We start from the raw sequence: 25072 nt of genomic DNA, 5'->3' as shown, positions 1-25072 counted from the left end.
TTGGGAATGGAAAAAAAACTGGGAGGGATGCTGCCCATCGAGCTACCCATGTAAACTCTCGCGGAAGATTAATTCACGCGCCGAAGGCGATGGGAACTCCTCGTAGTAGAACAACAACAAAAAAAACAAAAAAAACAAACGTGGCTAAATAATTGTGTCATTTAAAAACGAACGGAAAATACGTTTTAACCGGGACATCACCCGGGAAAAACACTAATTAAATGAACATATCTGTCCGTAAACCGTGCAACGGAGTACTAATAAATCTGCTGGATTCATGAACAAAACTAGGAGTACGACCACAGTCAACTTGTCTTCCTCCGACGCCTCTTTCCCGGCAATTGGAAGCCGCTAACGCTAACAGTAATCTCACTTCTATTTTAGGGTACTAAACCCCAATTCATTACTCATTTCCTCAATTTACAGATCTAGGCTTCTCGATCTAAACCCTAATCTACCTAAATTCAGTGATTTCGTCACAAAAGTGCTTGTCAGAGATTCTGTAAACTTTTCGCTACTTATCGTCATATTCCAATTCGTTTGCTTATCGTTGGAATCTGCCATCAAAATAACAGTAAATGTTTTTTTTTTTTGTTGATTTGCAGATTTTCTTGATGTAATAAAATTGCTATTCCTTCGTTGAAATGGAAGCAGAAGATACAATCCAGCTACCCTCTTGCGGAGATTCCGACAATGAAATTCATGGGGATGAAGCTGATAAGAAAGTGGGGATTCAAGATGGAGTAAATTTGGTGCAAAGTATGGAAGGTGATGCCGAAATTGAAGAAGGCCAGCTTATTTTGAAGACGGCTGAGATTACTGGGGAGATAATTGAAACGACTGAAACCGGCGTTTCGGGTTTTTTAGCTTTACGGTGTGAGAATGATGGCCAGATTGAAGAGGGCCAGCTTGTTTCTGATGAAAATGGTGCTGTGGGGGAGGAAATTGTTACTGAAACTGAACGTAATTATGTTATTAAGCCACCTGAGAACGGTTGCGTGATCGAACAAAATTTTTCGAACAGTTGCCCTCAGACAAATGTTGGTTGTATCCTACTATTTTATGCTATCGACAATCTTTGCTTTTCTTTGTTGCTTTTGTAATTTGTTAGCTAATTTCAGACTTGCTATTCATGAGAATTTTGGCTGATAATTGAGTTGTTGGTATAACTGCTTAGTAATTCCTATGGATATTGTCCTTGTTCACTGATTTGTAATCCATAATTAAGATACCAGCTATATCTGGTGTTAAGAGAAAGCGGGTGACATCTGATGAACAGCAGCCTTCTGTGCATGTCAAATATTCCTGCTTGTCAAGGTTGGTTTGAGATTGATGCTTGTTTTATATTGATTGGTTTGAAGGGGGGGGTGGGGGGGGGGGGGGGGGGTGGGGTGGGGTGGGTTTGGGATGATTGGGATGTGTTGAAGCCAAGATCCAAGAAAAAGAAAGTTGTGAGTAAATGAGGAAATATATAAATCCCTCCCTTCCAAAGGGAGCGAGCGAGCGACCTAGTGGGTTTTCTACTTATATTAAGAGTCTGTAAGTTAGTAAGTCAATGGGTCATATTTTATGTGGTACAGTCGGACGAAATATTTTAGCATAGTAACAACAGTAAAAGAATCAACTACTAAGGATGGGTTAAGGGCGGAGGTATGGTCTCGAAAACTGTGGTCTGAATAAGAATGCCAGCAGGTCACCAGAGAGTTCCGGTACTTCTTCGTCTGCGAGTGCATAAGTTACTAAAGAGTGTCCTAAGGTGACGTTGCCTCATACCAAAAAGAAATTAGCATACTCACTGTGGACTGAAGGCTATTTTATCTTGGGAGTGCTGTGTTGCTCATAAATCTGTACCTGTAAAATGGAACAACTCGTAATTGTGTTTTTGTTAGATTGCATTTTTGTTGGTTAGAGTCTTATGGGTTAGTTTTGTTTCAGACAAAGTAAACTGAAACTTGAGGAGGTGCTACGGGAGTGGTCAGAGTGGCATGTGCAAAAGCTTTCTGGAAATATAGTAAGCTCTCACCACTCTAGCTTGTGGATTTTTTCTCTCTTTCTCTATCTGCACTCATGTTGTTTCTTCCTCTTATACACTATTTGTTGTTTGTATGCTAATTATATCCCTCTTTCAAGGAAATTTTTCCGCTGTTGTCATGCATTTTACAATTCTGTGCCAGTTCTTATTTTTCTTACTACCATTGGGATTTTATTATCTCCACTGTTGTTTATTAAGATAAAAGCAAGGGAAGAGAACTGTAATGAGAAGGTGCATTGTAGTTAGTGCAGTATAATTCAGTTAAGAGTATCCCTGAGGAGAAAGATTAGCGAGTTAGTACTAGTAGAGTAGAAATGCTATAAATAAAAGCATCTTAGAGCGAATAAAAACATGGAGAAAATTAAAATGAAGTTTATTTGTTTTTTTAGTTTGTTATTTGGGGGAGGGGGTTAAAAAGCAACACTGCTTTGTTACATGGTGAAGTGGCAGAAGAGGGGCGGGGGGGGGGGGGGATTTGCTTAATTTTTTATACTTATAATCATTATTTACACACAGATGAACTGGTTCAATAATTGATACCTCCCTTGCTATGAAGTGCGACAGTTAAATCTTTTTGAATTATCATTATATCTTCACTCATTTCTCTTCTTTCTATTGAGGATATTGTAATTTCTGTTGGATTTTTCAATCCAGGCAGGAGAAAATATACAGTGATATTGTTGATCATTTTTTGTTAAAAGAATCAGCTCAAAGTGAAAAGAAAGTATCTTTTCAGTAAGAAATTGAGTTCTAAGCTGATATTTTCTGATGTGGCCTTATCTAATCGGATATTTGCTGATATGGTCTTTCTGGCCTGATATGTTCTGATGTTCTTTGCTGTTGTTATCTGATTGTTTTGTCTGATTTGATCTAATTTTTCTGGTAATGTCTGATGTGATGTGAAATAAGTAATGAAGTTCTTAGATAGGGCCGAACTTAGACTTGGTCTTCTTTGTGTGTTTCCCTTAGTTCATGTGTTTATGAAAACTTATGTTGTGGATGTCATCAACTTATTACAGGATCAATATGGAGGATCAGAAACTGGGGAAGGAACATACTTTCCAGCTTTAGATATTGGCACAGAAAGGACTTCTGTTGTGGTGAGTGCCTATTTTTGCTTCTTGATTTAAGGTAACAATTTGCTTCGAAGAAGAGACCTTAGAAGAAGATGTGCGAGGTGATTCTAGATAGATATTTTATAAAAGACCAAGATAGAGGGATTCTATGTGATCCATTAATATAGTTATATTTTAGATGCAAGCCGGGAACAATATATTAAAAAGAAAGTAAAATGAATTACACATTACACCCGTAGGGGTTCATGGAGGCCTATCCTCCATCAAGACGTCCCAAACAAACTCCAGGGATTGTTCAAGTAACACTAACACTAAGTCATTAATATATTTATCTTGCATTCAAACGTTTGGAGTGGCTACATGTTATCTCCTCCACTAGTAGTCTCTTTTGGATGCATCTACATTTTAGTTAGTATCCGAGCTTATGAAAGATTATGTATTAAAATGCATAGGGGCTTGCTCATTTTCTTACATCATAGTTAATCCTGAAACTACGGGAATTCGGGAAGAACTTTTTTTTTTTGGGTTCGTGTGTGGCGTCACCTTGCTACTCCCCCCATTTTCTTTTAGTGGGGGGTTGGTATGGACGGGTCGCAAGCAGGATTTCGAGGGGCACCCACCTATTCTTTAAGGTCAAATGGTATTGTAACTATTTATCAGGCTAAACTGAGACCTGTATGTATTGTAACTATTTATCAGGCTAAACTGAGACATACATGTATTGTAACTATTCTTTAAGGTGAAATGGTTCATGGCAAAGAGTTTAACCATGGTTCTTATTTTAAATTATCTTGACCTCTATGCTAGGTGTCTAGGATGCCCATAAGGCCATAAGACTTGTAGATGCATAGATGACTTGGTCGAGAGAGTACAATGTACACTACACTGGTGTAGTAAAAGATTGAGTGGGATCTGCTTTTCGAAGTGAAGGTTTTTACCCTTGTATTGCTCATCAATATTTTTGATACTTTTTGATGGATAAAGGTAGTATTCTTTACTTGAGTTGCTGAGATAAATAGATACATTGTGAATGAGTAGTTGACTTTAAATTGGTGCGTTCCCAAGCCGTTCTCCCAGTGCTCATGAGCGCTGGCCTCTAGTAGGCGAGCCACATTATTGATGTCGAAGAAACTAGCAAAACCACCCTGAAAACTTTAAAATAGAAAGGAGAATTATTATCTGGACAATGAAAGAAGGAGTATTGCATGTGAGTGTGCTGAAGTATGGCAAGTCTAGTTACTCAAGAGGACTTCTAACTAGTTATTCTTCTTTTTGGTGCCAAGGCCAGTCAGTATTACAATAAGAGGGAGAAGTAGTTTTGTTAGTTCAGGCAATAAAATAAAATTAGTGCCAAGTTTACAGAAAGCTATAGGATTGGTGTAGGAGTTAAATACGTGCGAGCCTCTAGATCATTCATGTGACAAAAGGGAAAGTTTTTTAACTGATATAGCAGAACTTGGAATTTTATTTGATTTCTCACCTGAACGGATGAACTTTGGAAGTATTCATGTCAAAATATGTTGTTGCTTCCTCGTTCGGGCCTTCCTCCACTATTGTACTTATTGTAATAAATTTTGCAAGCTCTAGATTGACCTATTGAACATGGTTTGTGAAACCAATAATGTCACTTGACTCACCTCCTTTTGTTATTTCTAGCTTCTATCGCACGTCACTCATTTGGTCCCTTTATTGTTTGGAGTGTCTAAACTCTCGAGGTGCAAGAAACACACAGTGATTGATTAAATGGCTCAAGGATAAGCGATTCTGAGTTTTAAAAGGCGTGAGGTGACCAATGTATAAAAAGGCTTAAGCGCACCAAGGCGATAGAGATTTCTGGCTGCATTGGGGCAGGCCTCAGTGCGCCTCATTCTAGCGAGGTGTACTTAATAAGCTAGTAAAAATTTGGTGAAACAAGAAAGTTGTGTGCTTGAGGGTGAGCCTCAGTGCACCTAAGCGTTCCTCATCAAAATCTTCTCACCTAGAACAAAAAGGTGCACGGCTCATAATGTTAGAATCCAACTTTTCTTTACTTGTATTTTGCTTATTAAGATTTCTAGGACTTTTCTAATAGGTTTCTAGGCTTTAGATAAAATTATCATGTGAATGTCAATTCAGCGTTTACCGGTAATTTTTAGCTTATTCAATATAAACCTCTTTAGGTAGTATTCACCAATACTCCTTACCCCCAAAAGTTTCCTTGCTTATTACTTGTGTTGGTGTATTCCTTTATAGATATTGTGCTAGCGCTTGTTCTAAAGCCCCCGAAACTCAACAAAGTCTCCCAAAACAAATACATTCTCGTCTTCGGTCTCGCTTGTGCCCGCTATGCGTTCACAAGTGTGCCCGTTCTAATCAAAGACTCGCCCGTGCCCAGCGAGCCCTGAGATACCCAATCCGCACAAGGCTTGCGCCCGCCGAAAGGTAGAAGCGCGCCGCACGGATCCAGTGTCACAACATTCGGACCATGACACATAAGGCGCCTTTGCGTAGCGCCTTTATGTACACCAGAGGAGGACTAGGTTCTCCGAAGCCAAAGCGCTAAGCGAAGGCCTGTTTAATACAGGTACTAGTATCAGATATGGATTATTGTCCAACACAAAAATTCTGAATATTTTGGATATGGAGACATTGTCCTAAAGTTTGACATCGGCGAGGGAATGGTCATTTAAAAAATAGGTAGAAAAAAGAAAGCATGTGGATATCTATGCCTTTTATTTTGTTTTAATAGATAACAGATCCTTATTGGATTTCTGAGTTATTTCTTGGTTCATAGATAAGCAGTCCATGCCTTTTAGGGATAATTGTTCTATGGCATCTGATTTCTTTTCTTTTTCTTTTCTTTCCACGCCCTTCTTTGTAAGGCGTTAGTGCAAAGTAAGCTGTCTACAATGTACTAGACATCTCATATAATAATGAGTGTGATGTATATCTGTCGCACCCAAATTTGGCATAAAGGCACCTTTTAAATAGAATAAAAAGGTTGACTCTTAGTTTTCAAGTGACAGGGTCTAACGTAAACTTTTTTTTTTTATTTTTTATCAATTTTAAATCATGATAATTGACGAGTGGTGATGTATACATGTATACTTCGCTAGAGCTTGCCAATGGTGTTGAACTGGGTGGTTGTATTGATTTATTCTCAATTTGTGCTGCATTGTGTGGGCTTTCTGAGAGTTTTTATCTGATTGTAGAGCTTCTGGATCGAGAATGAAATAAGAAAGCCAGACAACGAGGATTTTATGCCTGTGGAGGATTCGTCTGTGCCTCTTTATGACCGTGGATTTGCATTGGGTTCAATCTCATCTGATGGATTAAGTAACTTGGAAGGGTAACACTTTTATTTTCTTTCGTTACTCTTTGTTTCTGCTTTTAGTTTCCTTGCTCCTCTCTATGACTGTGGGTTCCTTCTCAGCTATTTTATCAAGTCTTTTGTGTCATGGTTTTTAGAAAGTTGGATATTTGCATGAATCTGTTTGTAGATCAATAATTGGTACCATTAAATAATACTTCAAATGATATTTTAGTGCTTCTTGAGCAGTGTAACCTAATTTTTGGTGCGCTTTAATATGCGAAACGGGGAAACGGAAGCAATTTGCTACCTAATTATGCTAAATTAGCCCAAAAGCATTCTACCATACCAATATACATGTTACGAATTCGCGGGGGGGGGGGGGGGGGGGGGGGGGGGGGAAGAGTATTAGGTAACACTTTTCTTGAGAACCATCAAGTTTCCTTCCAAACTTCATAAATGGAAGCTATTGGAAGCTTATCTATAGGATTTCTCAATTTCATTTGTCAATTTAACTCGATGAAACTCCAAGGTCTATGAGTAATCCACAACCATTTCAAATAAACGATTTGACCTACAAGAAACAGAATCTGAGGTGAAAAATAGGATCATTAATGACAAAGGATAAAGCTTTTTGGAGACACATTCCTCTCTCAAGCACATTATCTGTGGTAACCATCCATTCCAGCAATGATAACACCTTTGGGTTAACAAGACATTGTTAACTTACATTAAACCAATTCCACTCCCTGGTTTATCCAGAAGTGTTTGTGCAATTCAGCGCATTCAACATTTTAGAATATTTGATTTTAGATATTTGGTGGCGTACTGGCGTGGTGGTGAGAGAATCTGTTTTACTGGGCTGGTTTTCCCTGCTGTTTATTGAGGCACGGTAGCTCTCTATGGAGAATTTTAGGTGAAATTAGCTGTTAGCTTTTATGGAGTAACATCTGCGATGCAAATTGACCGACAATGCAACATTTTGGAAATGACAGTTTTGTTATTAAAGATGTTTGGTATAATCAGCTTGGTGTTCTATGTAAAATGACTAACTTTTTTGATAAAAGCCAATTGGCATTTCCAAAAGCTGCTCACACCAGCCTTTTCGTTTTGGATGAAAAGCCAGCCCTGTTCCTTCATGCTAGCTAAAATTCCATTTACTAAACATGTTCTTTGGGTGTTTAACCACGTAAAAAGCCAAAAGTCAACAAAAAACTCTCCGAAAAGCCATTTACCAAACATCCCTAATCTCCATTAAAAAAAGCTAGTCAAACTAGTTTCTCATGCTGGCTGAACTTCAGCCAGCTCAAAAGCCATTCAGCATTTGACCATATGAAAACAGAAAAAGTAAAAAAACAAACTAGATCAAGGCACCGTATTTCAGAAAACTCATTTCACAATTCATTTCAACATGCTTATCATCTTTCAATATCACCATGCTTTATTTTCTCTATCCCTCTTTTAAATTTTATAATGCAATTAAGTTTTGAGTAAACTTTGTTTATCATCAATTTTAATATATTTCTTTTCTGAAGAAAAAAGAAATTTATTTTGTGTTAAGATCTTATAACAATTAAGATATAATTTGTATCAAGTTTAGGACAATGGAAAATATCAAAATATTTAAAGAGGTGTTGGCATAAACATCACATAAAAATAAAATTTGTCTCAAAAAATCACACATAATTCCAGTTGTTCGTCTTTTTTGTTTCTTATTCAATACGGCGTATGAGGCATACATTTTTCATTAGCATCTTCGCATTGTATATGGTACTTCGTGATATATCTATTTAATGATGTTGTAGCCTTATGCTTTCTTTGTTTGATTCTAGGGGACTGGAGCTACTGGATGCCCCCCGCTGTTTCAATTGTGGTTCATACAGCCATTCTCTCAAGGAATGTTCAAAGCCTCGGAACAACGCTGCTGTTAATAACTCTCGCAAGCAGCTCAAGTCCAAGCGTAATCAGACAGCTGGAATGCGCAATCCTGCTAGATATTATCAGGACTCCCCTGGGGGAAAGTACCAGGGATTAAAACCTGGTGTTCTTAATGAAGAAACAAGGCGACTTTTGGGTCTTGGGGTAAGAAATATCCTAGTTAACTGTTGTGTGTTGCTGTTCAAAGATCTATATTTTTTGTCTGGTTTGGTGGAATGTGTAAATGCTAGTTTGTTGATGTTATCCCCTTTTTATGCTTTAATTGCTGATTACATAAACTAATTAGTAACTAGATGTAAAGCAGTGGTTATCATTAAATTTTCTTTGTCTTAGTTTGTCTTTTCTGTTATTGCTAGTTCTATGATTCTATCTAGTTGGTTGGTTTTCTGATGTCTTTCCTTCCTTTTCTTTTTCCCATTTTTTGGGGGTTTGTGTGTGGTGGGGGGGGGGGGGGGTGTTAGCTGCTGAAAAAGGGTTTATTCAGAAGAGATGGGTGGTAGTGTGCTTGGCTTTCAGCCGTGAGGATCTCTATTTTCTGTATAGTCGGTGGCTCCCTGAGCCCTTGTATACCATTTCTCACTCTAGGAAGTAGGAACCATACATTTTTATTAAAAGAATTTCTATAACGGAGTGGAACTAGTTTTATGCTATTCTTCTTTGAGCTTGTCCTAGATATGTGGCCCTTTGGGGAAAAAACGCCATATACTTGTGAAAATGAATACAGACATATTACACTTGAAAAGTGACACTTGTAAAACTATCATTACACCCATAAACACTATAAAATGACTTAATGTTATATATTCAAGTTTTGAAAGAAGACATAGGAAAGCAATTAAAATGACAAGTTATTAAAGTGGCATCCTTGTTCTTGAAAACTGTTGCAGAATGCTATAGAAACGACACCCAAGTACAAAACGTCATAAAATGATAATTATAAAAATGTGATCCTTATATTTGAGATATGGCACAGAATACTCGATAAATCACACTTGTAAAGTAGACACAAAACTCTTTGGAAATGAAACAAGATGAAATACTAAAACTTATACCCTTCAAAATAATGCCCATTAAGATATATTTACACGGGTTAGCGCTAAAATGAATAAGCAGTATATCTCTTTTCAGTCCCTCACCCTAAAACATAATTTTAAATATTGTTTCCTCAAATACGCAAACTCTCGAGAAAGTTGATGTCGGAAATATTAGAGAAGGAAAAAGATGCCTGACAAGGATATATCAATATCAAATCAGTTATAGATGTCTGACATATAGTATGCGCTTTACAAGCTCCATTAAACTGCTGGAAATGCACGTATCTTGTTGACAAAATACGGATACACTTGATCAGTAAAACCACCACTACCAGCATCCATCATAAGGGCCCACAAGTTATCTCTAGAAGCCAAACTAGTGAGTTACATACCACTGCCATTACCTTTCTCAATACGTGAAATCAACTCCATGTAAATAGATCTGGCTGAGTATCTTTAATTTTTCGAAGTTGATGGAAAAAAATAATAATGTAAATACCATTTTTAAAGCAAGATTAAGAGACTAACTGATGCAATTGGGAAGGTATGTATGCCACCTGAATCTCTTATCTAGTAATCCTTCTAAAGTAGGTGTCACATTTAAAGGGTTTTGTGTCACCTGCAGAGGTGTCATTTTAAGTATTCTTTTAAAAAAAATAAAATTTTCAAGTACTTCCTCCGTTCCAATATTATTGCACCATTTACCTTTTAAGGAAGCTTCACAAATATTGCACCATTTCCATTTAAGATATAAAATATACCTTTGCATCTTAACACTTGTTGATTTATTTACTGCTTGCAATCCCATGGGCAAGTTTGTATTTTTTTCCTTTTACCTACTACCTAAATTTTTCGGGAAAAATTGACATGGTGCAATAATATTGGAACAGAAGAAGTATGTGCTTTCATAAGTGTCATTTTATGACATTCTATATTTTTACAAATGTCATTTTATTGAAGTTCTATATCATTTTCAAGTAAGGCTATAATTTTATGACATGTATGTGCCATTTATGACGTTTTTGTCATTTTATGAATGTCAGTCTCAGTTTTAAAAGGGTCATTATTTAACTTTGTTTTCTTCTTTATGAAAGTCATATAGTGCCATTTTTCAAATTGACATAGGGTTTGCACCTGAACCTCTATTGTTGATGAATCATCATTAATCCAATCATCTTTCTCAATTTTCACGACGTTGACTCAATATTGGGTAACTTGAATTCATTTACCGACTTGCTGTATTTCCGAACAACTTCTACAGGAGCCTGTAAAAGTGTAATTCTAATTACTTAGTTAATTGTTATATTCCTGTACAGTATCAACGAAATAGCTCTAAAAACGTTTGTAGCAGTGTTACTAGTTTTTTGAACTTCCCTATATTTTGCTGCCTTTAGTTGGCTTAATACTCATTGCAATTTTCATTACTTATTTTTATGTCTGTTAACAGGAGTTTGATCCACCCCCTTGGCTTAATAGGATGAGAGAGATTGGTTATCCTCCAGGATACTTAGGTAAGTGAATTTCCGAATGCGTTTTAATATTTAGAAGCTGCTTGTTTTCCTTCATTCGTCACTTACTTGGATTGTGGTTGGTGGATAAATTTCCTGGCATGTAGCTCTAGTGCAGAAATGCTTGTTTCTCCCATCTTTGATTTTCCTTCGCCTTGGTTTACTTTTTTCTCTCTTTTTTTGTGTGTGTGTGTGGGTGTCTTCTACTTCTGTTAATAAATTATGAGAATACAAATTCAGTGAGTATTAAAGTGCATGCATGGGAAGATCTGCCTATTATATGCACATTGTTTATTGTCTTCTGAAAAGAAGCAATCGCGAGTTGACCTTTGTTTCATCAAAGCCTCTTTTACTGAAATACCAAAGAAGTGTTAGAGACTGAAATCAACATGGGTATTGTAAGGATGAGGAGTTTGCTTCTATGTGTGATCTCTTGGCTATTCAGTTAATGGATTTTGGGGATTCAAGAGTGTGAGATTCTTCTGGGGTATTTTCATGTAAATCCTTCTGTAGTTTCTTGAGTTGACCGATTTGACCCCCAAAATATCCCTCTCTTCCATTAGCAAACTTTTCTGGAAGGCAAAAGTTCCTCTTAAGGTAAGAGCATTTCTGCGGGTGTTAGCTTTGTGAAAGATTGATGAAATGCTCCAAAAGAGTAGGCCGGGGATGGCAATTTCACGTGACATTTGTTTGTTTGCTGAGCTAATAGTGAGTCATGCCCACATGTTTTACTTGAGATACCATGTTATCTGCGCAGAACTCCACCTTTGGTAATGGTATGCATGAAGAGGCTTGGGTTTTCCCTTTGAATATAAAAGATTGGTTGCCGAATCCCGTTGTAGGGTTTGGAATGGCGAAGGATGAGAAGTTGCTTTGGCAAAATACTGTGATGGCAATCATGTGGGTTGTATGTCTGGAAGTATATTTCAGGAGTTGTTATTTCGTGTGTGTCATATTATGGGGCAGAGCAATTTTTTAAGCGTCTTTGTGGGCTAAGGCATTTGGTGCTTTCAAAAACAATTTATTTGGGAGATATGGAGGAATTGGGCTAACTTGTACATTTGTTTAGTGATTCTCTGGCTACTCTTTCTATTGTTCGGAGAAACTACTTTTTGTATCATGAAAAAGAGAAGGATTTAAGGCCATCGGATTAATTACATCTACAGATAAGATTAAGAGATAAGAAATGATTGTCTCTCTTTTTACTTTTACCTTTATCCTATTTTTACTCTCAAGTCTCAACTGACCTCCCCATCCGGTGAGCCAAAAGGAGCACACAGCCCATTGGTTTTCCAGAAGACACTATAAAATGGTTGACAAAGTCCAGGATTTTGGAATCGAAAACGCTCTTTCTATAATAATTGGTTTCCATCCATCCCAAGCCTAGGACACTTTAGTTTTATTTTGGCTTGACTTCATTTAGGTAGTCATCCCTAAGAGACATCATGGAAGGTCAACAACTAAGCTGTTGGAAGTTATTAAAAGCCATACAAAGCGGTCTTATTGTGAGAGATCACTGGCTTTGCTGACGGTGGTTTTAGAAAGTCAGGTGAGACTCTTAAAGAAAACTTCTTAGAGTTTACTCTAAAACTTGTTACAGTCGGTAGGAAGCTTATTCGCCCAAATTTACGATTTTCAGTTTGGTTTAGCTTAATTTGTCTGATACTTTGATTAGGCACGTTAGTATTAAATATTAGTCCGTTTGTTAAAGTATTACGCCAGAATTAGTTAGTAACTCCGTTTGAGACCTAATAAGTCGAATCAGTTGATTATTCTCTAATAAAGTATTCCTAGCCTTTTGTAACATCTGTTTGATTAAGTGTAAATATCGAGAATAATCCAGCACTGGAGTTTCAAGTTCATTGTCATTGTTTTATCCTAATTTTCTATGTGGCTTGAACTCGGTACTAGTGTTGGACACGAGTACGTGTCACGACTCGGCTAAATTGTGAAAATTTGCCATGATTTTAGTCGAAAATGAAGTGTCGGAGTGTCCGTATCCATGTCTTGGTGTCGAGAATCCGACACGGGTACTTGAGGTAAAATGAAGAGTCCGAGTTACATAGCTAATTTTCTTTTTCCGAGAAGAATTTAAATACGACACATGACTATGGGAGTGACATTTTGTTAGATATTAATGTAAAACATGCAAAAATTGTATTGTCCTTGAATGAAACCTTTTTCTTGATGGTTGCCTATATTGTTTCTATCAATTAGGGAGATCTGTTGCATTCCACAGAACCTTAATAGATGGAACTTTTAGCTTTCAAGTTCAGTTGAAATTTGGTATGATGTGTTCATTCTATTTATTGGCTTTCCAGACTTTTTTTTGAAGTAGAAATAGAAGTAGCTATGAAATCCTGGGAAGGTAACCAATTGTGGAAGACAACGTATCATTACTGTTGTAGGAAGTTTGGGATATGTTAGGAAATAGACAAAACTTAATTAAACCAATGATAGCTCGTGTTGGGGTTTGGAGTCAAAGCTCGGTTTGTAAACATATACTAAATCATCGGACAAGCTGTCAAGTGGAGGTGCGAGAAGATTTTTAGCATAGGTTGATTTCCTTATTAGAGTCCTAACTAAACATCACTCTTGGATATCACGTGTAACAAGCAAATTTAGGCAACTATACAATTCTTTTGGGTTTGACAAATTGTTTAGTTTGTTAATTATTTGGTTTTCTAGTTTAACCTATATTATAATTAGGAAACTAGATATATTTTGTTATGTAGCAATCTCTAGAATTATTTAGACTTGGGGAGCTAGCATGATTCTAGTAGACGAGGGTTTCTAGTTTAGCCTATAAAAGGGAGTTAGGCCTAGCTAGAAAAGAAGAGGGAAATTACATTGGTGAGAGGAATCATCAATTGAGGGGTTATTGTATTATTTTGCAGGAACTTAATAATATGATAATATTTGAGGGGAGAAAATCTAAATTTCCTCACAAACACTTGTGTCTTTATTATTGTTTTTGCTATTTGTTCAACATTGTATTTGTAGGGTTTGTTCCTAATCGTTCGTGGCACGTGTTTGGTTATAACAGGATATATTTTAGAATTGTCTGAAAAGCATGTTGACATTTTTCTAGTGCTTAAAGCCGTAAACTCGTTTAGTTTTAATAAGAAAATGATAATTATTTGGACTAGTGGGTCAGATGTGTTTCATGTGTATAATATGCTTTGACAGGGATGCTTTTACAGTGCCATTTTATATTGGTGCCTAATCAAAGATATTGGCACGAAAGGGCAGAGAGCATTGTTTTCCACCTTCCACCTAAGGTTTTTTTGGCCTGCGAAAAGTCAACTTTTGGGTTTCTTCTACTTTATGGTGTTTTGAAAGCTGAAAATACATCTGAATTTCATTACAATCTGGAAAGGGTGGTTCAATATGATTAAAAAATGTCCTAACATCTGATTCTTTGTTGTCAAATCATGTATTTTTTTAAAAAATGTAGTGAGGTGGCGTTGCAAAAAATTACGTAGTAATAAATAAGACGGTTTCTTTAAAAGATGAATCATTGAATTTAACAAGAATAACGGCAATGCTCTGTAAGTTTGTGGTTTCCACCTCACTTCAGACAGGGTTGATGAAACCCAACACAGGGTTGGTGTAATTTGTTCTTTGTCTTTAGGATTCCCAACCAGATTCTTCAATACTTTAGGTCCCCACCAATACCAATGATGCACAATTTAATGGTTTATAGACCACTTTAGTAATTTCATGACAAGTTACAAGAAACGTAATTTACTCTTGACCCATGGTACTTCTGAAATAAGTATGGTCAATTGGTCATTGTTTAATTTGATAGGAATGAAAAATATAGTTTGGATCCAGCATTCAGCAGTACTACTGCAACAAACTATCAACACTCGTATTTGGTTTAAAGTATTTCTGTATAATTATCGTCAATTCTGAAGAAGTCTGTAATGATGTGGCTTTTTGTAATTCACATTCCCTCCATGGATCTATAGCTCCTCTGTGTTCTTCTGACTGTTCATATTGAATTCTCCCCCCCCCCTGACAATATTTCAAGAAGAAATGTCACTTACAATTCAAGTGAACTAGTACTATTAATTTTAAATATCTACGCAAATGCGTAACATCTTCTTGATTTTGTTTTCATTTTTTTAAGACACTTGCTGGTGAAGGGGGAAGAACAACTTTCCCCCCTCTAATTCCTTGCCTTTTGTTTGTTTGTGTATTTGTTATATGTCCTACTATTTTAAAAAATACATCATTGCAGGTGATACGCGAAGTCCACAATGATTTTAACACTCTTTTTCTTTTGTTGCATGTTCCACTTGTGAGTCGTACATTGAGAATTGGACCTCACAACTGGGAAAGAAAATTTTGTGGGATTGTCTATATCACTGCTTGTTTAAGAGATATTTTCTTCTACTTCAAAACTGTCCAAATTATTTAAAAGTGTGTAAATCGTAGTAGATCATGTCTGGTCACTGAATGCTAGTCTGCTTGTGTGATGCTCAAACTTTCTTTGAGGTCATAATTCTACTGCATATCCAATACAGGAATGATTTTCATGAGTTAGAATGCAGGGTAATGGGAATCTATACTTGCATTTTTTTTCTTTATCACATACGAAGTATTATTTTGCTTGCTTGATCTACTCTTTTACCTTTTCACGCTGATAATTTGTGGACTTGTTGAATTTCAGAGCTGGAAGATGAGGATGTGCCTTCTGGAATTACCATCTTTGCTGATGAAGAAATTAAAGAGGATAAAGAGGAGGGTGAAATTCTAGAAGCAGAAGTAGTTGAAACTCCACAGAAAAAGAGTGTAGAGTTTCCTGGTATGAATGCACCAATCCCAAATGATGCTGATGAAAGAGTTTGGGCAGCTAGACCTTCAAATTCTGATCGTCATAGAAATGGTGGCGGTTTTCACTCAGAATCTTATAATAGGGGACGTCATAGAGAGCATAATAACCGAGATTTTAAGGACAATGACTCTTTTGACTTTGATAGAGGTCCTTCAAGGTATACACAGAGGTATGGTGATCATGACTTCAGTCCTCCATCCCACAGCTCAAGAAAGAATGTTCCTGCACCTAGAAGTCCTAATTCTGGAAGATCTACAGCTGATAGAGGTAGAAATGATAATCCGGATTCAGAAGATCCCTTGGCTAACCGACTATACAGTTCATATTCGTATAACTCAAGTAGACGCTTTTCAGACCACAACAATGATTCAGATGGAAGCAGAGGCGATCAACCTGATTATTCTTCAAGAGGTAGTAATCGAGAGGATAAATATCGTCACCGAAGTGGGCGATGAGCTGCATTAACTTCAACAATTAGACATCTAGACCACATCACATCACAAATTGTATAAAGTTGTGTCTTTCAGCTTATTTTGGATTTGTTGTACCATCGTTATGTTTACATAGCTTTATTCAAAGATCCATAATGCTCCAAGGTATCAATGTATCATTCAAAGTTAATCCAAAATTTTCATGGTTGAATTTGACATTCAACGCCCACATGAACTTCACTTAGTTTTTCTTTAGCAAATATTCCATCATACTTGGTAGTTGAGATGACATTTTGAGTTTCAGGTTCAGGCCATCAGGCTGATAAGGAAACTCACAACTTTGCACTCTTTTCTTTCTTTTCATAATTATCACTTTTTTTTTTTCTATTTATTTTTATAATATTCTTATAAAGTATGAAACCTTGTGGTGCTAACGCTGCTATGGCAATTGTCCATAGGCTTCAAAATACTTGCAACACTTTGAAATTTTCACTAAGAAGTGTTTTATCAAGATACATGTAACATTTACTCCGTATTTAGACTGCAAACATGTTTCGAGATTCCCGGATTAGCCACGGATGTCGTATTCGACAATCAATGGGGAATCCATCATCTAAAAACAAAATGGAAGACAATAGCATAATCAACAGCAGTAACACTATAGTCTTATAGAGAAAGGTAGGTAGGGAAGTGTCTAAAGACAATGTGTAATGTAGTCCTTAATGATGTGTGTATTAATTTGCTTTCATAATCTCATTTATGATTTATCTCATCCAAAATCCCAAAAGAAAAAAAATCCCAATCACTGTACATTTGGTGGGATGATATTGGACAACCTACCTGTCATGGTGGATAATCTGAGGGGAATGAAAGAGGGAAGCCTTTGTCATCCCCAACCAAACCACAGTTCAATACCTTTGTATTATCCCTCTACCATTGGGTGATTTGGGTCCCACTAGGGAACACAACCATAGAAGCTGGAATAGCCACGTTTTCCCTTCTCCTCTACCCTTTTTCCCATACTAGCACACGGTGCGCGCTTTATTTATTTGATTTTCACTTATCTTATGTTATATATGTAGTACAAATTTATCAACTCTGAAATTATTATTCATATGTTTCTATGAATTTATTAGCTCTAAATTTATCTTATCTTAAGCTATGCTTGACAACATCAAGTCAGGTGGCACTGATCCCTTTTTTGAAATTAAAAAGGTCATAGTGCGCTGAAATTGGTAAGATGATTTGATTTGTTTAGTAGATTTAGGGGCCGTTTGGTTGGGGTATTCAGGAAAGGGAAAAGGAATGGACTGATATCATTCCATTTGTTGTCGTTTGTTTGACATGTTTCACCATTTCCTTTGCCCAACGTTTTTGAGAAGGTTTTTTTGGGTAACCCAAAAATAAAATTGGGTAAAGAGAATGGGGCAAGGGAGGGGCGGCGGTGACAGAGGGAGAAGGAGAGGGAGGGGCAACGCCAGAGGAGAGAAGGAGACGGAGGGGGCGGCGATGGAGGGGAAGTGGAGGCGGTCGGCGACAGGAAAAGTGGTGAGAGAGAAGATGAATGAAAAATAAATAGAAGCCTCCCAGACAACTTTTTACATTAAAGGGAATGATTTCCATTCACCTTCTATCCCATTCTTGATTCCATTCTGTTTACCCCTTGCGAACCAAAAGGCCCCAAAGGAATTGAATTTTTTTAAATTATAATTTTTGATAATGAAAATAGGAAAGCATACATGGATGAAATGGAAAATAAAAGGTCCTTAAATTGATATAGCACCATGCCACCATGTAAGTTAAGTCCATTTATATACCTTAAATTTTTCTTAAAAGGTGTTTATCAAATAATTATAATAATTTAAAGTGTGTTAAAATTTCTACACCTTATCATTCAAGGTGCATAGAATTACATAAATAGTCTTATAATTAACCCAAAAATAAATGAAAATAAAGTGGGGGAGTATATATAGAACTTTAAACTTATTATCCCTAATTAAACTTATAGTACTTCACGTAAAGTGGGGAAGTATTTGATTTACTAGACCTGAATGTACTTATCTGAACATAGAGCCCCAAACTTATACCTCGAGCTTGTATTGTCTAAAACTATTAGTCTCGAAATAAGTAAAAATAAGGTGAGAAGAACATATCATAATGCATGTTATATTTGAATCAATTTGACTAATCTGAAATTACCTGAAGTTATATCATTTTATCCAAAATTGTTTTGTTTAATCATATTGATTTGAATTTACAACTATTCTCCTATCCAATCACACTTACACCATTATCAGACAACGACTAATAGTATGACAAATGAGTAGGAGGGGTGTCACGTGGGTGATATGACATGTGGTGTGATACATAATTAGTAAAACTACCAAGCGATCTTTTTACAAAAGTTTATACTAAATTTATTAGAGATTTTTTTAACCTATTTTGTCTGGATTTCTATAAGGTCTTATTTTCAATTATTTCAGGACTAATCAGTTTCAGTAAGTGAAAATTAGAGCGTAATTATTTTAGTTGCAAAGTAAACATGACGAATATATCTTAACTTATGAACTTTATCCTTTACTTGAACTTATTACTCCCGAAAGATAAGTTAAGATAATTTATGGATCAATAAGGAAATAAAATAAGATAAGATGATACACGTGAAGTTTACATGGAAAAAGCACTACATCCTAACAAAATATGTGGCAACTAATATAAGGTGGTTCTATTCACACTAAAGAAAAAGTTCCAGTTACAATAAGTTCAGATAAGTTATAATAACGTCCAATAAATTTCAATCATGTTCAATAAGTTAACGTTTGTTCAGATCAAATAAGTTCAAATAGATTATAATAACATCCAATATATTTCAATTAGGTTCCATAAGTTAAAGTTTGTTTAGATCAAATAAGTTGAAAGAGTAAAATATACTTATACAAGTATTAAAATAAGGTGTAGGCCAGTGTTTGTCCAACACTCCACTTCATCAGATCAACCCCAATGCGGCAATGCCCCATCACTATAAATTTGCTTACTCTTAACACAACTCTCAATTATCCAATACACAATTGTCTCTCTTTCTCTCTCCTAAGAAAACCTTGTGACTTCTAGTCAGAAGAAAAGTTCACTGGAAATTTCAAAACTTTTTTCAATGGCAAACTATTTCACAGGAAACTCCAACATTTTGTCAACCAATAATCCATTTACATTTCTAGATAATGATGTTAGTTGGGAATTGTCAAATCCATTCTTGGCAATCAACCAATATTTAGCACAAAACTCAAACTTGGATCATCAAAGTTTCATTGGTTTTTCCCATGATCAAATAATCATTAATCCCAATGATCAAACATCTGAATTCCATGTAAAAACTGCTAAAGATGTTCAAGCTAATTCAGCTGTATCATCTGGGAATGGAAATGAATGCAGTGGAAATGCAACCAACAACAAAAGAAAAGCAGAGGATTTGGCAGAAAGCAGCAGCTCTTTGTACTCATCATCTCCTACATCGAATGATCGAGCTCGAGTAAAGAAAAATGTATGTACATATATAACGAGTGTATTGTATACAACAGGTTTAGTCTGCCAGATTGCATAAAAGTCACTCGTTTTTGACGAGGTTGACTATAACGTGATTTGGGGTGACTAAGCCTGCTGGATATTATCTGAACATTCTAATTTGGGTTGTGTGAAATCATGGAACAGAGTTCAAACAGAGGAAAAAGAAGCAAAAGTAATGATAAAGAAGAAGGAAACCTCAAAGAAGTTGTTCATGTTAGAGCTAGGCGTGGCCAAGCTACTGATAGTCATAGTATTGCAGAAAGGGTATATTTTCTTTATTAATTTATTTATTTTCTCTCTATGTTTTTTTCCTGTTTATAATTTATTTTATTCAATTTATTTTTTTCTGGGATTTCAGGTAAGAAGAGGAAAGATTAATGAGAGGCTTAGATGCTTGCAGGACATTGTTCCTGGTTGCTACAAGGTATAAAACTAGTTCGATTTTTTTTTTTTTTTTCACAAACGAGCCACTCAGTGACGGACCTTGAACGGTTTTATGAGGGGGGCCGGTAGAAAAAAAATACGTAAGCAATATACTATGTAATTAAACAATTATACACAAATTTTAGGGGGGCCATAACTAAAAATACATTACAAATTTTTTCGGTCTGGGGGCCAGGCCCACCCCAGCCACAACAAGATCCGCCCCTGGAGCCACTAGAGAAATGTAAATTACAAATGGGACTGGGAATTCGAACCTAAGATTTATCGTATACAGGCTATCAGTCTTAACCGTTAAGCTAAGAGCCGAAGACCTCATTGGTAACTAGTTCGGTTCTTAATACAAACTAGCATAATAGCATGTGTGACTGTTAATTTCAAACCAGAGCGAGTGTATAATTTATAAGCTTTATGATCAATTTATTTGGTGGGTTGAAATAATGCTAATGTTGATTAATTGCTACTATTGTTGACTGCAGACAATGGGCATGGCCGTGATGTTAGATGAGATAATCAATTATGTTCAGTCATTGCAGAATCAAGTTGATGTGAGATTGCAATTCAATTGCTTCTCAAGAAAATTTAATACTTGATTATCATTGAATGTTAATTAATCCCCCTTTTTTTTTTAAATTCTTCTACCCAGTTTCTGTCAATGAAACTTACTGCTGCCAGTCAATTTTACGATTTTAACGCCGAAAACGAGCCTGCAGAGAAAAAACAGGTACGTATTGTATATTTTATGCCCTCGGATGTACCTATTAATCAATACGACTCACTTACTTAAGCAAAAGTTTAGATTATTCAGGTTCCTTCTCTAACATATACTTCCTCCGTTCATAAATACTCGTAAAGTTTGTCAATTTCACGCATGCCAATGCACAATTTAGATCGTCAATATCTTAAATTCTCTCCAAGCAAAAATTATAAAAAGTTGATATTTTGAAAATATGTATTGAGACGAATCTAACAAGATTTCACATGACTATGTTTTATTTGACATATAAATCACCAACAATAGTCAAAATGGAATATGTAAATAGTGTAAAAATATCAAACGTTGTGAGTATTTATGAACAAAGGAAGTACAAAATTACAAAGTAGTCATTAAAAATCCACCTAGCATCGAAAACAATTATAACTTTGACTCTTTGAGTCACATGTACTGAGAAATAGGTACACTCAATATGCAATTAATTTTATGACTACTTATATAGAAAATTGAAAATTGTGTTATAATTTGGTTAATTTATTGAATTTATGAAATAATTATGCAGAAGATAAAGATATGCAACAGTGGAGAAACAGAAGAAGTGGAAAGAATTATTAGCAAAGAAGGATATGATCAAGCACTACCCAATTTCTTTCAACCAACATGGCCCTTTTGACTTGGATTTTGGATTGTTGCTCCCGATTGCTTTGTATTTGATGACATGTGATTCATCCTCTTCTCATTGTCATTTTTAGTAACCCCTAAAAATTAACATAAGAACTAAATTAAATTCAACAATTATTTTAGGAAAAGGATAATTTACTTCTCCATAGATAATTCCTCATTATTTAGTGTAATTCATTCATTTCCCTATCAATATTTGAAAGGGTACGTTGTCTAAATTTTATTGGCTAATAATAAAGGAGAGAAAATTTATGTTTTATTTATTTTTTATTTATTTTTACTTCTTAAGAGATTAAGAGCAATTCCAATAGTACATTTTAAGGATCATGTTCGCAATTACAAGAAAAATGTGTAGCTACAAGCTTACTATTGGAGAACAAAAAATATACTTCCGTAGTTCGAGAGATTGTAGCTTAAACAAGGTACATGCTTGATTTGAAAAAGGAAAAGCAAGTTCTACTCAAAATGTGTATAATAAAGTTTATTTTAAATTCCTTTAAAAAAAAAGAGTTTATTTTATATATTTATTTATTGGGGAAGCTACAATGTGTTATAGATAATCATTAGAGTACTTACAACCCTGTGAAAAATTCAAAACATCATTAAAGATATGAAGAAAACTCTCACCTTTTTAGAAGAATGGGATATCAAGCACATCTACAAAGAAACAAATGTTGATCATCTTAGCAGCAACACACCATGTGTATCGACACTTGTAATAGTCTTCAATTTTCAGTTTTGTATAGTGATTTCTTAGGAGTGACCCTCGAGCGGAGGGGCTCCTAATATTCTACTTAGCTTTCAAAAACGAAACCATTAGAGTACTTTGTAGCTAGAAAGTGAAGTAGCCTAAAAACTTAATGGGACTAGGTAAGGTGGTAAGCTACAAAGCCCGCAATCCCTTCGTTTCTTAATTTTCTTCATGTTTAGAATCTAGTAATTATTTAGAATTTGAGAAAAACTATTAACTTATTCTCAATATAAGAAAAAAATAATATTCATGTAAAGTCTTGTTTAATTTCTCTCAGTCAATACTTTAGGAATATCAATTTTATAACTTTTAATAATTAAAAATTAAAAGTATTGATGGTTATATATATATATGAATTGATAAATGTGTACAATCAAAACAGGAAGATCAATAAGAAACGAATGACGTAATATATGTATATATTTAACTGGTGGAACTTTTTGCGTCAAGTGTCCTATTCTAACTTTTTTGCACCAATCCTTTTGTAATTTGAAGGGTTATCACACATTATATTTTTAATCTTTCATCAACTTCTTAATTTATATATCTTCCTTAATCTTTCGGAAATTCTAATATATAAGTCTTAATCATTAGTTCAAAACCTCAAATGAATACCGTAAACTCATATGGTGTACAATTTGACAAAAAGTTAAATCCGTGAATTGCATGGCTGATAACTAGTTGATTTTTTTTTTTTATGTTTTATTGTGATTTATTATTGAGATATAGCCAAATGCCAATCTTCCAAAGAACAACTAAAAATCTTTGATTTGATATGTTTATGTTTCATTCATTGAGTAAAGATGTCGACCTGCCTTATATATAATCTAACAACTGAATAAAAATTGGCATATATTAACAAAATACTCAAGATATGGTTTGCAAGTCATTGTCACTTCAATTGATTAATTAGCACTAGATTTAAATGGGCGATCCATAAGTTGGTTCCAAGGATTATTTATCTAATGAAGCCGAACTGGCTCGGAAGATATTGAACAATGACAACCCGTATCCGATATTGAACTGAACGGTGACCGCCCACCTAAGAAACGAATCGAACAAATACATGACTCGATCCGTTTGAACCTAAAATCAAACCAACCCACTAATTTTAAAACTAACCCGTGACCCGTATTTTGACTTTCACGTTTTTCGTTGCCTATCTTTAGCCATTAATATATATTTCTAATTGCGCATAAGTAAAGTTATTAAAAGTTGACACTGTGAAAATATAAATCAAGATGAATCTATCAAGATCACACATGATTATGTTTAAGTTTATGTATAAATAATTAAAGTCGGTCAAAGGAAAATATACGAATCCTATATATCCTAACACTTATAAAAGCAAGGAGTTCCAATTACTATTCCTACAATAGTGCATTGTCTATTTTGCCCTCATTTTTCTTCTTCATTTTTTTGGCATTTCCTTCACTATAGATAAGGAAAAGGAAAATTTGTAATTATTAATCCAACATTTGCCCTGTTTTCTTTAATTAAGCCTACCTATGCGATATTTCTAAATAATCCAACCTTTATGACCCAACTACTATTATTAAGCCTGGATGACCGGTTACCTGCTACAAAGTCAAGGAAAAATTGTAATTATTAATCCAACCTTTGCCCGATTTTCTTTAATTAAGCCTACCTATGCGATATTTCTAAATAATCCAACCTTTATGACCCAACTACTATTATTAAGCTTAGATGACCGGTTATCTGCTACAAAGTCAACGTTAAAAACGTTGACAACCTAAAGTTTGTTTTCCTCCTAAAATATTGGACACGTCATCATCACTTGCCACCTAAACAAGGATTTCATTTTTTTTTCAAAAAACCCTTAACCCTTCTCTTCTTTGTACCGTGTTTCAATTCCTCTCTCCTCCATTACTGCTGCTTCAACCACAATTGTACTGGTTCATGACATCATCAGCGATTTTCTTGTGGAAATAGGTGACTTCATCCACGCGCATTCAAATTTCGTCTCCAAAATCCTACAATTGATGGTGAACTTACGAACCTTAGCGTTTTTGTTCCTTTTTTGGTAAATTTTGAATTTTGGACTTCCTTGGTCAGTTCGTAAAAACCTGAGCCGTAGCAATAATATAGTTTTTTTTTTATGTTGTGGGATGTTGGTTATTGTGGTCTTGTTGAAAATTTAGAAAGAAAAAAAAAACCTTGAATTTGAAGAAGATCCAGATCCAACAAGCAATTGCTTTACCCCAGCCATAGCAATTGCTGATTATTTTTGATGAACTTCGAATGGAGAGGTATAACCGTATGAGGGATCGACAATGGTGGAGAAGAGGTAGAAGAGAAATAATGCAGAGGAGTGCAGAGATGAAGCAGAAAATCGCAGAGGAGAGAGGAACGAAAATTAAAATAGCAATTAAAGAAAATAAGGGGGGGAAAAATAAAATAAAATTATAATTGTTACATGCCACGTAAGGGTGAATACCGCCTATAGCAGGTTAGTAACTTGTTAGGCTTAATAATAGTAGTTGGGTCATAAAGGTTGGATTATTTAGAAATATCGCATAAGTAGGCTTAATTAAAGAAAATCGGGCAAAGATTGGATTAATAATTACAAATTTTCCTAAGGAAAATGCCAAAAAATTGTAGAAATTGTATTATTATTATAAATTGTAGAAATTGTATTATTATTATTATTTTCCGTCAGGCAGAGTGGTTTCTTCCGGCAAGTATTATTATTATAAATTGTAGAAAATGCAACTTAACGGTTATTACTTTTTTTTCATAATAATATTACTT

At 35.3% G+C, this 25072-nt stretch overlaps 2 protein-coding genes across 5 annotated transcripts; both read left to right on the top strand.

Annotated features, from left to right (window-relative positions):
- The first annotated feature begins 215 nt into the window (after positions 1–215).
- On the top strand, positions 216–16380 carry LOC110799781 (uncharacterized). Of its 3 annotated transcripts, none has more exons than XM_022005051.2 (9): positions 216–363; positions 606–1047; positions 1236–1317; positions 1936–2011; positions 3052–3132; positions 6300–6436; positions 8230–8479; positions 10817–10880; positions 15556–16380. In XM_022005051.2, exons 2-9 carry the CDS (start codon positions 645–647, stop codon positions 16173–16175), a joined length of 1713 nt encoding a protein of 570 aa, XP_021860743.1. In that variant the 5' UTR covers positions 216–363; positions 606–644; the 3' UTR covers positions 16176–16380. The 3 variants fall into 3 exon arrangements, with proteins under 3 accessions (XP_021860743.1, XP_021860741.1, XP_021860742.1); XM_022005049.2 differs by having other exon boundaries at positions 229–385; XM_022005050.2 differs by having other exon boundaries at positions 318–502.
- Positions 16381–19194: 2814 nt separating this feature from the next.
- Positions 19195–21812, top strand: LOC110799783 (transcription factor BEE 3). 2 transcript variants are annotated; one of them, XM_056830210.1, is made up of 6 exons: positions 19195–19689; positions 19857–19976; positions 20071–20136; positions 20633–20701; positions 20800–20877; positions 21434–21812. In XM_056830210.1, exons 1-6 carry the CDS (start codon positions 19303–19305, stop codon positions 21539–21541), a joined length of 828 nt encoding a protein of 275 aa, XP_056686188.1. In that variant the 5' UTR covers positions 19195–19302; the 3' UTR covers positions 21542–21812. The 2 variants fall into 2 exon arrangements, with proteins under 2 accessions (XP_056686188.1, XP_056686187.1); XM_056830209.1 differs by having other exon boundaries at positions 19196–19689; positions 21431–21812.
- The last annotated feature ends 3260 nt before the right edge of the window (positions 21813–25072 follow it).

Source organism: Spinacia oleracea, chromosome 5 (assembly GCF_020520425.1).
Source record: "Spinacia oleracea cultivar Varoflay chromosome 5, BTI_SOV_V1, whole genome shotgun sequence".
NCBI classification, from domain to species: Eukaryota; Viridiplantae; Streptophyta; class Magnoliopsida; order Caryophyllales; family Amaranthaceae; genus Spinacia; species Spinacia oleracea.
Note: the sequence above shows the minus strand (reverse complement) of the source record. Positions and strands in the feature narration are given on the sequence as shown.